Here is a 13,525-nt window from a genome sequence, read left to right on the forward strand (position 1 = left end):
AAAAATCAAACCATTCAAAAAAATTGTTTATGATATTTAAATACCTATCAGTGTGTATCTTAAAAAACATGTTAACCGTGAGTTAAAGGAAGTTTATTCTGCACTAAAATAATGTTCATTGTGATTTTATAAAATACTCATCTTATGCGAAAATGTTCATTTTCTATTTGAAAAATGATAATCGTGTATTTAAAAATGTTCTACATATTTTAGAAAGTATTCACCGTATATATATGGAAAAATGCTGACTAGTATTCAGAAAATGTTCAACATGTGTTTAAATAATCAGCGTCTTGTATTTTTAATTGATCACTGTTTATATAAAAAATGTTCAATTTGCATTTGATGAATGTTAAATGTGTATTTAGAAAAGATGTCCAGCGTGTATTAAAAAATATTAATGTGTATCAAGAGAATGTTCAAGCCATGAACAAAATTTGTTCAACATGTATCTTTTTCTTTAGGCTTGTTCAACATGTATCTAAAAATAAAAATAAAAAGAGTCTTGAGCCCGGCGCAAGCTGGTGCGTCGGACCGCAGGCTCGGCCCACCGTTTGTTTGACGGGCAGGCCGTGGAGACGAGTGCACAGGGTCCAAACGAAACGGCACTGAGCCGTCACTTCAGCAGTACGCATATTAAGGAGAAGTTTTTTTTTTGTCTAAAAAAAAAAAGCAGTACGCATCTTTGTCTCAAAAAAAAAGCAGTACGCATCTTCGTCCTCGCGCCACGTCGCTCCTTGCCGCCGATCTCAGCTCCCCCTTATCTTTTGCGCTGTCTCCTTCCCCATGTGGTCACCTGGGTACGTGTTCTTGCTCGGGGGCGCTACGTGGGTGGTGGTCGACCCGACCGCCTCAGCCAGGAGCCAGCCTGCAGGACCACGCCGCTCTCACTCCCCCTGCACGCCGCGCCATCGCCCGCTCGCTCCATTCGCATTCACTCCCTCGCCCTCGCCACTGTCGGGTCACAAGATTCACACGCGCACGCGTACGGGGCTCGCCGCCATAACTCCCTGCCCGGCCGGCCGGCCGGAGCCGAGCCCGATCTCAGGGAAAACGCGCCCGCTGCTGCACCCGGCGTAAATGCCCGCCATGAATACCCAAACACCTGCTCCTTACAAGGGAAGCCAGCGGCCATGTCTGTATCTATCGCACGGACATGTCCGGCCCGGCAGGCGGACACTGTACCGATGCAAACTCCGGCACGGCACTGCCTCGATCCCAAGTCGGGGTGGTGTGAGTGAGCGTGATCGAGCCCCGTTGATCCGGCAGATAATTTCGCAGCTTGGCCCCGACCGACCACCAAAACCCGCAAGCTTTCCGCGCAACTAAATCATGGCCTCCCCATTTGGAGCAGTGAGCGTTTGGACCACGCCGCGGAGCCGTGCCAGCCAAAGCACGCATGCACCATGCTAGCTGTGGACTGTGGAGTGGAGTGGAGAGTGAACAACACCTATACGTACGTACATGTACGTACACCCTGCAGCGTATCGGAGTGGACAGTAGTACACAAAACTTTGACGTAGTATAGTACCCAGCACAGCAGTGAAAACTCTACCCGGATCATACATTTCTCTTCTTGTCGACCCAACACAGCAGCAACGCACACGGACATGTTACAAATACACGGGGACACACCACACGTACACGACAAAATACCCTCGACATACACCAAAAAAGATAGGGAAGCAAGCTCCGCCGCTCCCAACTAGAAAATCGCGGGAAGCTGGTTGAGCGGGAACAGGTCGCGCAAATCCTGGAAGAAGTAGTCGTTCTCCTGCACCGGCGCGGCCCACGGCTCGCCGCCGGCGGACGCGTCCCACGAGGCCTCCTCGGCCGACGACGGCTCGGCGTAGAGGAACCCGGACTGCGGCTCGAAGTCCCAGAAGCTGCTGCTGGAGTAGACCGGCGCGTCCTCGAACGGCACGAACTCGCCCAGCTCCTCCGGAACGCTGAGGCTGCTGCCGGCGGCGGCGTCGCCCTGACAGGCCTCCGAGTCGCCCCTGTCCTCCGCCAAGGACGACATGGACGGCACCTTGCGGAGGACGGACGTCGGGGACGACACCGCCTGCGAGGACTCGGCGCCGGACTCGTACCCGGCCGCCGTCAGGTCCTCCTGGCCGCCCTCCGAGTTGGTGGACGTGGAGAAGTTGGTCGTGGCGGTGGCGCCGCGGAGCTGAACGGCCGCGTTGTCGTACACGCGCGCGGCCTCCTCGGCGGTGTCGAAGGTGCCGAGCCAGACGCGCACGCCGCGCCACGGGTCGCGGATCTCCGCCGCGAACTTGCCCCACGGCCGCCGCCTGACGCCGCGGAACTTGGTGCTCTGCGCAGCGGAGCCGCCGCCCTTGGCCAGCCTCTTCCGCGCACCGGTGCACCCACCAACACGCCTCGGCAGGTCGTCGTCTCCCGCGCTGCACTGCTCCGGCGAAGCAGCAGCCGCCGCCGCCGCCGCGTGCACCAGCGGCGCCGGGGCCGGCGGGAGCTCCCGCACCATCCTTCCCACCCTCCGAGCGGCGCAGCCGTCCTCCTCCTCGCTGGACGAGTCCGTCACGTCGGGATCGTCCCAGTAGATTCGCACCGTGCGCGACCGCGACATGGCACGCGCCACCACCGGAAACCACACAGAAAGGAGGATGCCGATGTCTCTCTCGCCCAAAACCCCTTTGAAGACAGACGAGGTAGAAAGCTCAGAACGAGCCCCCTGGCCCCAGCAGGAAAGGAAGCTGCAGCCTTAACCGGGCAAGCTGACGATCGATTGAGCGGGCGGATCGCTCGCTCCTGCTCCGCGCGCGGATCGGCAGGGGGATAAAGACCAAAGGAACGGCAGCAGTGAGGAGGACGGAGTGACGATGCGAGCAGAAGCGGGCGCAGGGGAAGGCAATAAAGACGGCCTCCTCCTCCTCCTCCTCTTTACCTTCTTTTTATTTAAAAAGGCGAGCAGAAATGTAACAGAGCAGTAAAGCCGCGAGCCGTGCTCTGCGTGCCGCGAGGCGCCGGGATAATACTAACGGTTTTCGAACTCCGTAAAATCTTGGCTCGACGAGAGAGGAACAGAGGAGCGTGGAGCGCAGCAACGAGAGCGCGAGGAACAAGGAGGGGAGTGGAGAAGAGAAGAGAAGAGAATGAGAGCAGAGCCTCGGACTCGGAGATGGCTGAGCTCAGCTGAGCTGAGCTGGGAAGCGGTGATGGGATGGGACGGGAGATTTGGGGGTTTGGGGAGGTTTTTGGGAGAGTGGACTGGCTGGGGTTCGTTAGCGCCGTCTTATAGGATGCCCCGGCCCGACAGGCCCTGCGGGAGCCCACGCCCGATCCCGCCGTGAAAGCGTTTTTAACTATCTCTGCCTTGCCGGCCGTAATTAAAGCCTGCGGGTTTAACCTCTCCTCCGGCCGCGTTTACTGCTGCTACTTGCAATGCGATGGCATTGGTTTACGGGGCAGGTTCCATTTCAAATCCCGCGCCACTAGTTTAATTACCCAACCCCGAGGAGGAGGACGAGGACGCCTCCGTCCATTTTACTCGTAGCTGTAAACTGTGCGCGGCGCCTGCAAAACTGCTGCCGTGTCTGGCACTGTGGGTAACTGGTGCCGTGGTCGCCGGCTGGCTGGCTGGCTGGATGTGTGCAGTGCCGCAGCGCAAGGGGAGAAGAACTACGGGGGCGATGCGTAACGGGTATGGGCTGGGTAGGCAGTACGGGCTGGCCTGCTCCAACTGTGACGCCGTGAGCATCACTCCACCGCGCGTTGTGAATTCTTTGAGAAAGACGGATGGTAGCTGCACTGTTTTCCTCGCTGAACATAGGTGGAGTGATGCCACGAAGGCATGACGTGCTCCCCACGCTGCACGCGTTGGTCGACGATTCCCGGTCCCTCGGGCGTAGCGGCGGTGTGGACGGCCGATTCCTCGTCGACACTCTCCTCACTGCCACTGGCGGTGGTTCTGGTTCACCCAGTCAAGCCCGCACCGATGAGCCGCGCGCTGGGAGTGTGTGCCCCAGTCACCCCATCCCTTCCGAGCTCCGGCTCCGGTGCGAGCGAGAGACGGAACACGGTCGCGTGCGTCCCCGTCGTCATATTTTTTTGGCCGCCGTACGGAGGCCGACCCCGCGCCAGCGTGGTCCCTGAGCGGCGGGGGCCGCCGGGCAGGCAGTGCCGGTCGCTCGCACTCGCACTCACGCGGGACGCAGAGGGGATGGATGGAGGATGGCGCAGGGCAGGGAGGAGCCAATGGCGGGCCGAGGCTTGGTGGGGCCCGTTGTGGCGAGGGTGCAGGCAGGCATCGGATTGCGGGAGGCGGGAGGTGGAGCGGCACGTGATGCCGGTCGGTCCTGGACGGAAAGGAAACTCCGGTCAATTCGTCGGGCGGAGCACCGGCGTCAGGGAGCCTCTGACCCGGAGGACGGAGAGCCATTTATCAACTCCAACCAAGGACAGCCTCAAGGCGCAACACCAAACCGTCCCTAAAATGTCTAAACATGACACTCTAAATATCTTTTGCCATCCAACGGCGATCATATAAATTGTTCGAAATGGTATGAAAGTTGAGATCACGTAAACCAGAATCTCTCCGCTTTCGAACCATCCCACCGCATTCATGCAGCTTAGAACAAGTACAATAAAATGGCGTAACCGGCCTATAAGAGATGCTCCTGCCAGTCATCCATAAAGTGGACAAGCGCCTGTCGGGTTGGCTTGCCATATTACTTTCTATGGGGCCCGCCTCATCCTCCTAAACTCTGTCCTTGTTGGCATACCTAGCTATTTCATGATCTGCTTCCCATGGCAGAAGGAATCCATATGCAAGCTGGAGGGTCTCTTGCGCGTTTTCCTCTGGCAGGGCAAGAACAAGATCAAGGACGGCCAATGCCCTGTAGCCTGGGATCATGTTACTCTCCCACACAGCTCTGGTGGCCTTGATGTTCGAGACTTGGCTGCCTACAATCAATCGATGTTGTGCAAATTTGTGGCAAAGGTTTTACAACCCTCAGGCGTCCCCTACTATATCTGGTTTGCCACGCAGTATTGCACAGAGGATTTGTCCCTAGCTGCACACCGTGCTGATACGGCCTTCTGGAAAGGTTTCAAACAATGCATTCCTCTGGTTGTCAACTCTACCTGCTGCTCGCTTGGCTCTGGGGCCCTGGTTTCCTTCTGGCATGATTGTTGGCTTGACTTCGGTCGTCTGAAGTTCTTGCCGTCTGTCCTCTACTCCTTTGCGAGGGATCCGTGCTGCTCCGTTGCTTCGCAGTTCTCCCAAAATGGCTGGGAGGTCCAACTCCATCCAAATCTTTCAAGGGCCGCGCGCTCTGAGCTGCAAACTTTGCATGAGATTCTGACAAACGTTGTCCCCGTCAGTGATTCTGAGGATGCCCGGTCTGCTACCACTTTTGGTAAGGGTGTGTGCATGAGGTACTTCTACAAGCTGCTAACTTTCCGAGGGGTTCAATATCCGTACGAGCAATGGGTTTGGGACAAGCTTATTCCCTTGAAGTACATAACCTTCCTTTGGCTTGCCTTTTGGGGAAGGCTAAACACTAGGGATAACTGCTGCTGCTGAGTAAATAGGCAATTTTTCGACTAATTTAATCCATAAATAAATCACTAGCATGGCATTGACTGAATTGACGACGTACTGGCTCTGATCTAAACATGCACGTACTAATCAAACAGTAGACAAATCTACACATACTGTTAGTACTGCTAATACGAAAATAAACTGGAGCGGGATAAACATGTTATACCCTCCAGTAGGCCAGGCAGAAGCCGCCACGGCGGTGGCGGCAGCAGCGGTGTCCTTGGCGGCCTTGAGCTTCTCGGCGGCGGCACGTTCAGCGTCGGTGGACATGATGATGACGAGGGCGATGCGGACGTAGAGGAAGTAGACGAACAGCGAGCAGTCGCGTAGTTGCTTCCCAAAAACCTATTCGTCCCTCTCCCGTACAGGAACCAGAGGGACGGGGTTTCGCAGACCTGCTCTCCCGTCGACCGTGTACGCGGCGAACGGGATGAGTCACCGGCGGCAGCAGCAGCAGAAGAACGACGGTGGGCGTGCGTGTGAGCAGATGCGATCTGATCGTGGCGTCTAGGGTTGGGAGACACCGCACACTTATATAGGCGCAGCCGCGTGGAGAGACGTGGGCTCGACCCATGTTCGAGTCCGTGACAGCCCACGATCCGACGTCTCATATCATGGCCCAGCTGTCAGAAACTCTTCGTTAGTGACTGGCAAATATAAGCGCGTAGGTGTGAGCTCGGCTCGGGTCAATCCCGCAACCCGCGGCGCGGCGTGGCGAGGTGGGCGACGGAGGAGGAGGCGCGCGAGGGCTCTTCTCTTCTCAAGCTCCAATAGCATGTGAGACAATCCTTATAAAGGTCCAACTCCTTCTTCCACTAGCGGGGTGGGACTAAATTTTCCACTACACCTAGTGCCATAAACCCACATGGGCCCTTAAAGATTTTCAGAAATTGCTATATGGGCCTAAGCCCATCTCAAATTTCAGCAACCCCCACCAGATTTTGAGGGCCCATTGTGTCTTCTGTTCCAATTGCTGTTTCATATACCAGTGTTTCAATGAAGACCTGTTAAGGTTGAGCTTCAGCTTTCAGCTAGAGCAAGTAGCTACACTCCTTCACAACTGAACAATGGACTATACCTTAAATTGTCAGTTTGGCCTAAAGAAGCTTCACCACATGTCTTACTAGTACTGGGCTGCCGAAGGCTGACCCCTCAGATGGAGCATATAAGTCACACTCCTGGCCTATTCATGAGCTTACTAGAGATCACCTCAATCTCATAGACTGTGACCAGCAGTCGGGCTCACATAGATGTGTTCCTCCAAAGATCGCTCTATAGGAAAGCGTCTTGCTTACATAAACTTTGGAACTCATTAAGACAATAGTCATCCTACCATACAGTATTGAGAGTATTGCATCTCCAATGGAGTGGGTTAGTATAGTTACTCTCCTCGGTTCACCACTGGCTTGTTTTCCCAGGTCCTACTTCACGGGATCTCCGATCACATAGGTTGGGTTACCACCATGACAACTCATGTGGGTCTCATACCCATCTCCCTTGATGCATTATCTATCACAACACGTGATAGCCCTTTCATAAAGGGATCTGCCAGATTCTTAGCCTTATGGACATAGTCCAACGCTATCACTCCGGAGTTTCTTAATTTTCTGACAGCTTTTAATCTCATTCTTATGTGTTTGTTGGACTTCATGTTGTCCTTTGAACTCTTCACCTTGGTGATGACAGTCTGATTGTCACAGTTCATAAGGATAGTCGGAACCGGTTTATCAACCAATGGCAGGTCCATCAAAAGGTCTCGAAGCCATCCTGCTTCGACACCAGATGTGTCTAATGCGGTTAATTCAGCTTCCATTGTCGATCTCGTTAAGATCGTTTGCTTGCAAGACTTCCAGGAAACAGCGCCACCTCCAAGAGTAAACATATACCCAGTTGTGGCCTTCATCTCATCAGCATCAGAGATCCAATTCGCATCACTATACCCTTCAAGTACCGACGGGTCTCCGGTGTAGTGAAGTCCATAGTTCATAGTACCTTTCAGATAGCGCATAACCCTTTCAACAGCATGCCAATGTACATCACCCGGTTTGGAAACAAACTGGCTCAGTTTGCTCACAGCAAACGCGATGTCAGGCCTCGTTGCGTTCGCTAGGTACATCAGTGAACCAATGATTTGAGAGTATCTCAATTGATCTATAGCCGTGCCTTTGGACTTTCGAATCAACACGCTAGGATCATATGGTGTTTGAGATGGTGTGCAGTCCGAATATCCAAAACGACTCAACACATTCTCAACATAGTGGGATTGCAGAAGTGTAATCCCACCCTCATTATCTCTCAGTAGCCTGATGTTCAAGATAACATCAGCTACACCAAGGTCTTTCATCTCAAAGTTCTGAGACAGAAACGACTTGACCTCCTCAATGACTTTGAGGTTGGTTCCGAATATCAGTATGTCATCAACATACAAGCACATTATAACTCCTTCGCCCCCACCATGGCGATAGTATACACATTTGTCAGCCTCATTAACAACGAAACCAACAGATGTCAGAGTTGTATTGAACTTATCATGCCATTGCTTAGGTGCTTGCTTCAGTCAATATAAAGATTTCAGTAGCCTACACATCTTTGTTTCCTGACCATCTATCACAAAGCCATCTGGCTGTTGCATGTAGATTTCCTTGTTTAGCTCTCCATTCAGAAAAGCCGTCTTAACATCCATCTGGTGGACGAGAAGACCATGTGAGGCCACCAACGAGAGTAATACTCGAATGGTGGTTAGTCTAGCCACAGGTGAATAAGTGTCGAAGAAATCTTCCTCTTCTTTCTGGTCATATCCCTTGGCCACAAGCCTAGCCTTGTACTTTTCAATCATACCATCGGGCCTAAGCTTCTTTTTGAACACCCACTTACATCCTAATGGTTTGCAACCATAGGGACGCTCAGTGATCTCCCATGTCCCGTTAGCCATGATGGAATCCATCTCGTTACGGACCGCATCCTTCTAGTAGTCAGCTTCTGGAGAGGCATACGCTTCTGAAATAGAAGTGGCAGTATCATCCACGAGGTACACGAAGAAATCATCACCAAAGGTCTTTGCAGTCCTTTGTATCTTGCCCCTACCAAGGGTTTCCTCGTCATGCTCCTCAGGATTTTCATCATGTGTTTGTTAATAATAATCCATAGGAATGGCAGGCTCAGGAGTCTCCTTAGATTCCTGTCTAGAAGTGCTTTGCATATCTCTCATAGGAAAAATATCCTCAAAGAATGTAGCATCCTTAGACTCCATAATTGTACCGACCTTCTGGTCAGGTACTTCAGATTTCACTACTATAAATCTATAGCCAACGTTGTTCTTAGCGTAGCCCAAATTAATGCAGTCCACAGTCTTGTGTGCAAGCTTACGCTTTTGGGGGATCGGCACATTGACTTTCGCCAAACAACCCCAAGTACGCAAGTACGAGAGTGTTGTCCTTCTCTTCGTCCATTTCTCATAGGGAGTGATCTCATTATCCTTTGTCGGAACTTTATTCAGGACATGACATGTCGTTAATATAGCCTCCCCCACCATGCCTTGGACAAACCCGATGTATCTAACATGGCGTTAACCAAATCAGTTAGAGTACGATTTTTCCGCTCGGCAACCCCGTTTGACTGGGGTGCATAGGGAGACGTCCTCTCATGAATAATGCCATGTTCCACACAAAAGGAATCAAACTCACTCGAGAAGTACTCTCCACCATGATCTGACCGGACTCGTTTAATTTTCTTTTCAAGTTGATTCTCAACTTTTGCCCTATAGATTTTAAAGTAGTGTAGAGCCTCATATTTAGTATTTAACAGATACACATAGCAATATCTAGTGGAATCATCTATCAATGTCATGAAGTATTTCTTTCCACCTTTAGTCAACACACCATTCATGTCACAAAGATCAGAATGTATGAGTTCTAATGGTGCCAAGTGTCTCTCCTCCGCGGCCTTGCGAGGCTTGCGAGGTTGCTTAACTTGCACACATGAAACGCACTTAGAACCTTTGGCTAAGGTGAAACTCGGGATTAAATCCAACTTGGCTAGCCACGTCATAACACCGAAACTAATGTGACAAAGACGTGAATGCCAAACTTCAGATTCAGTAATTAACATTTGAATGAATATGGTTCATGACTTTATTACAAAAATCTACGAGGGAAAGGCGGAACATCCCTCCGCTCTCATAACCTTTTCCAACAAAGAGTCCATATTTCGTAACAACTAATTTATTAGACTCGAAAACCAACTTAAACCCTTCTCTACATAGAGGGAGCTACTAACGAGGTTCTTCTTGATGGTGGGGACATGCTGCACGTTCTTCAGTTGCACGATCCTTCCCGAAGTAAACTTCAGATCGACCATGCCAACACCATGAACAGAAGCACTCGCGCCATTCCCCATCAATACGGACCCGTGGCCTTTGACCTGGTAAGAAGCGAACAATGAAATATCAGCACACACATGAATGCCTGCACCTGTGTCCACCCACCAATCGGCGGGCTGAAACACTGAAAAACAGTAAATAAATTACCGTACCCACATGCACCATTCTCATTGTTGCCCACAATCATGTTGACAGACTTGGAGTCTTGTTCTAGCGTCTTGTACTTGTTAGGGCACTTGTTTGCCTAGTGTTCAACTGAACTACAAGTAAAGCAGCCCTCATCCTTCTTTTTCTTCTTGAAGGTCTTCTTACCCTTCTTCTTAAAGTCGGTATTGTGTTGGACACCGTTCTTTCCCTTGGGCTTGTGGGAGTTATGGTTCCTCTGGTTAACCATGTTGGCAATAGAAGTTCCTTCGACCCCTTTTCCGTGCGAGTCCTTTGCCCTTGAATTCTGCTCAACAATCAGATGGCCAATGACATCCTCCACAAAGAATTCACGCCTCTGATGTTTCAGAGTGGTGGCAAAGTTCCTCCAGGAATTAGGGAGCTTAGCAATTATGCAGCCCGCGACAAATTTGCCCGGTAACTCGCCCTTAAGAAGCTCAAGCTCCTTAACAATGCATATTATCTCATGAGCTTGCTCCAGTACAGGACGGTTTTCAACCATCTTGTAATCGTGGAACTGCTCTATAATATACATCTCGCTCCCGGCATCCGCGACCCCGAACTTGGAATCGAGCGTCTCCCACAAGTCCTTGGCGACATGCACATGTAAATATGCGTCGACCAATTTATCTCCGGTCACACTAAGAACTGCTCCGAGAAACACTACAGTGGCCTCCTTGAATGCCTTCTCTTGTTCAGGAGCAATTGTTCCCGTGGAGACACCGGTGACCCAGGACACGTTCATAGCAGTGAGCCATAAAGTGGTCTTAGTCTGCCAACGCTTAAAATATGTACCGGTAAACTTATCCGGGTTTCAGAGCAGCGGCAAAGCCACTTGCCGAAAAATTCCTACACATAATAGGTTTTTGGATTGCTGAGTAAATAGGCAATTTTTCGACTAGTTTAATCCATAAATAAATCACTAGCATGGCATTGACTGAATTGACGACGTACTGACTCTGATCTAAACATGCATGTACTAATCAAACAGTAGGCAAATCTACACATACTGCTAGTACTGCTAATACGAAAATAAATAGGAGCGCGATAAACATGTTATACCCTCTAGTAGGGCAGGAAGAAGCCGCCGCGGCGGTGGCGGCAGCAGCGGTGTCCTTGGTGGCCTTCTTGTCGGCCTCGAGCTTCTTGGCGGCGGCACGTTCAGCGTCGGTGGACATGGTGATGACGAGGGCAACGCGGATGTAGAGGAAGTAGACGAACAGCGAGCAGTCACATAGTCGCTTCCCAAAAACCTATTCATCCCTCTCCCATACAGGAACCGGAGGGACGGGGTTTCGGAGACCTGCTCTCCCGTCGATCGTGCACGCGGGGAACGGGATGGAGTCACCGGCGGCAGCAGCAGCAGAAGAACGACGGTGGGCGTGCACGTGAGCAGATGCGATCTGATCGTGGTGTCTAGGGTTGGGAGACACCGCACACTTATATAGGCGCAGCCGCGTGGAGAGACGTGGGCTCGACCCACGTCCGTGACAGCCCATGATTCGACGTCTCAGATCGTGGCCCAGCTGTCAGAAATTCTCTAGTAGTGACTGGCAAAAATAAGCGCGTAGGTGTGAGCTCGGCTCGGCTCAATCCCGCAACCCGTGGCGTGGCGTGGCGTGGCGAGGTGGGCAACGACGGAGGAGCGTGCGAGGGCCTCTTCTCTTCTCAAGCTCCAATAGCATGTGGAAGACAATCCCTTATAAAGAGGTCCAACTCCTTCTCCACTAGCGGGGTGGGACTAAACTTCCCACTACACCTAGTGCCAATAAACCCACATGGGCCCTTAGAGATTTTCATATATTGCTATATGGGCCTAAAGCCCATCTCAAATTTCAGCAATAACATGGTAAAGAAGGGCTAGTCAGCCATTGCCCCGCATGCACACTGTGATCTATGCCCTGCGGTGGAGTCTATTGAGCACCTGATCCCGCGCTGCTGACCGGCACAAACCCTTTGGGAGTTCTTGCACTTGGAGCCCCTGGCACTTTCCTCAGTCAACTTGCTAAACTTTGCTATGCATGCCTCTGTGCAATTGGGTTTCAAGCGTAAGTAGAATGTGGCCTTCGCTGCTTGCTTGGTCTCGCTCTGGCATGCCCGAAACGACTAGGTCTTCAACAGCAAGGTTTGGTCTGATCCTTACCTTAGATTCTACGCAGCGGATCTACTTCGCCTGTGGCGTTTCTGTGCTAAACTTCCGCAAGATAAGAGCGACATTCTTTTCTGGCTAATCTGCTTGACGGCTGATGCATATGTCCATGCCTTCTTAGTGTAACTTACTCGCTTGCCTGCCCTTTCACCCCCTACCTTTTGTCTTCTGTTCCAAGGTTGTTTGTGGCCTTGCACCATGGTGCTATCACAAACTCATGTAATCGACCTTAGGGTCCCCAGGCTCTGCCTGCTTTGAAAGATATAAGGTAGTAACCAAGCTACCTTTTCGTTTCAAAAAATAAGAGATGCCACATCAAATTTGTGTCTGGTTGGAGAAGAGACGAGAGGGGAAGAAGAGAAGCAAGCTACAAGCTTACAGCATGCTGTAGCACGAGACCCAGGAAGCTTTGTGAGATAAAGAGATGGGCCATATATTAATTGTATGACATATTAGTATGGCTAACTATTGTATGGGTGGGCTATTAGGTTGGCTAGAAGAGCATCTCCAACAGGCGCGCTATCTTAGCCGCGCGCTAAAAAACTGCTTTATTGTGCGCCCGGGACCAAAACGGGTGCTCTAGCAGCCGCGCTAAAATCGCACGCGCGGTAAAGTTGGTTTAGCGCGCGAAGAAAAACGGCATCATGCGCTGCTTATTTGGTGCGCCCGCTCGCGCGTGCTGCAAAAGCTGAGCTGCTGCAGGTGGGGCCGCCAGATTGGGCGCCGTGTTCTTGCGCTTCTCGTGAAGCAAAATACCTGCCCAGCGCACTAAAACGCTATTTCAGCGCTGCAAAAAAATATAGCGCAACCGCGCATCTGTTGGAGATGCTCTAAGTGACATGGCAACTCCACATAGCCTACTCTTGGCTATATTATTAACTATGCTCTTATAAAGTGGATGTGCCCGGAGAGGCACCTATCTGGATTGATGCCGGTCAGACAGAAGTGACCCGGAGGGCTGACCACGCGGGCATTCACATCAACGCAGGGATCCTAAAGACTACCCCTGCTGATGTGCCCGCATTGAACTAGTGCCGATCAATGCCCTACCAACACCGTCGTTGTTCCTCTCCTCTCCTCCGCACACCTTTACAACTGGCTGCCGCGATGGGCAAGTCTGATGGAAGCAACTGGTTCTCCGCATGCCATCCCCGACGGTCGTCAATGTCGCCTTGCCTACTACCTCGATGGTGGCGACGGCGACTCACCCTCAACAATGACGGCAGCCTTCGAAACAGCTTGCCCGGAGCGACACAAAGCACAA

At 51.7% G+C, this 13,525-nt stretch overlaps 1 protein-coding gene across 1 annotated transcript; it reads right to left on the reverse strand.

Annotated features, from left to right (window-relative positions):
• Window positions 1-1,500: 1,500 nt before the first annotated feature.
• LOC125548457 (pathogenesis-related genes transcriptional activator PTI6-like) lies at window positions 1,501-3,219 on the reverse strand. Its single transcript, XM_048712047.1, has one exon. The coding sequence runs from the start codon at window positions 2,591-2,593 to the stop codon at window positions 1,706-1,708; it is 888 nt and encodes a 295-aa protein (XP_048568004.1). The 5' UTR covers window positions 2,594-3,219; the 3' UTR covers window positions 1,501-1,705.
• Between the last annotated feature and the right edge of the window lie 10,306 nt (window positions 3,220-13,525).

This window comes from Triticum urartu, chromosome 3, assembly GCF_003073215.2.
Source record: "Triticum urartu cultivar G1812 chromosome 3, Tu2.1, whole genome shotgun sequence".
Taxonomy (NCBI): Eukaryota; Viridiplantae; Streptophyta; class Magnoliopsida; order Poales; family Poaceae; genus Triticum; species Triticum urartu.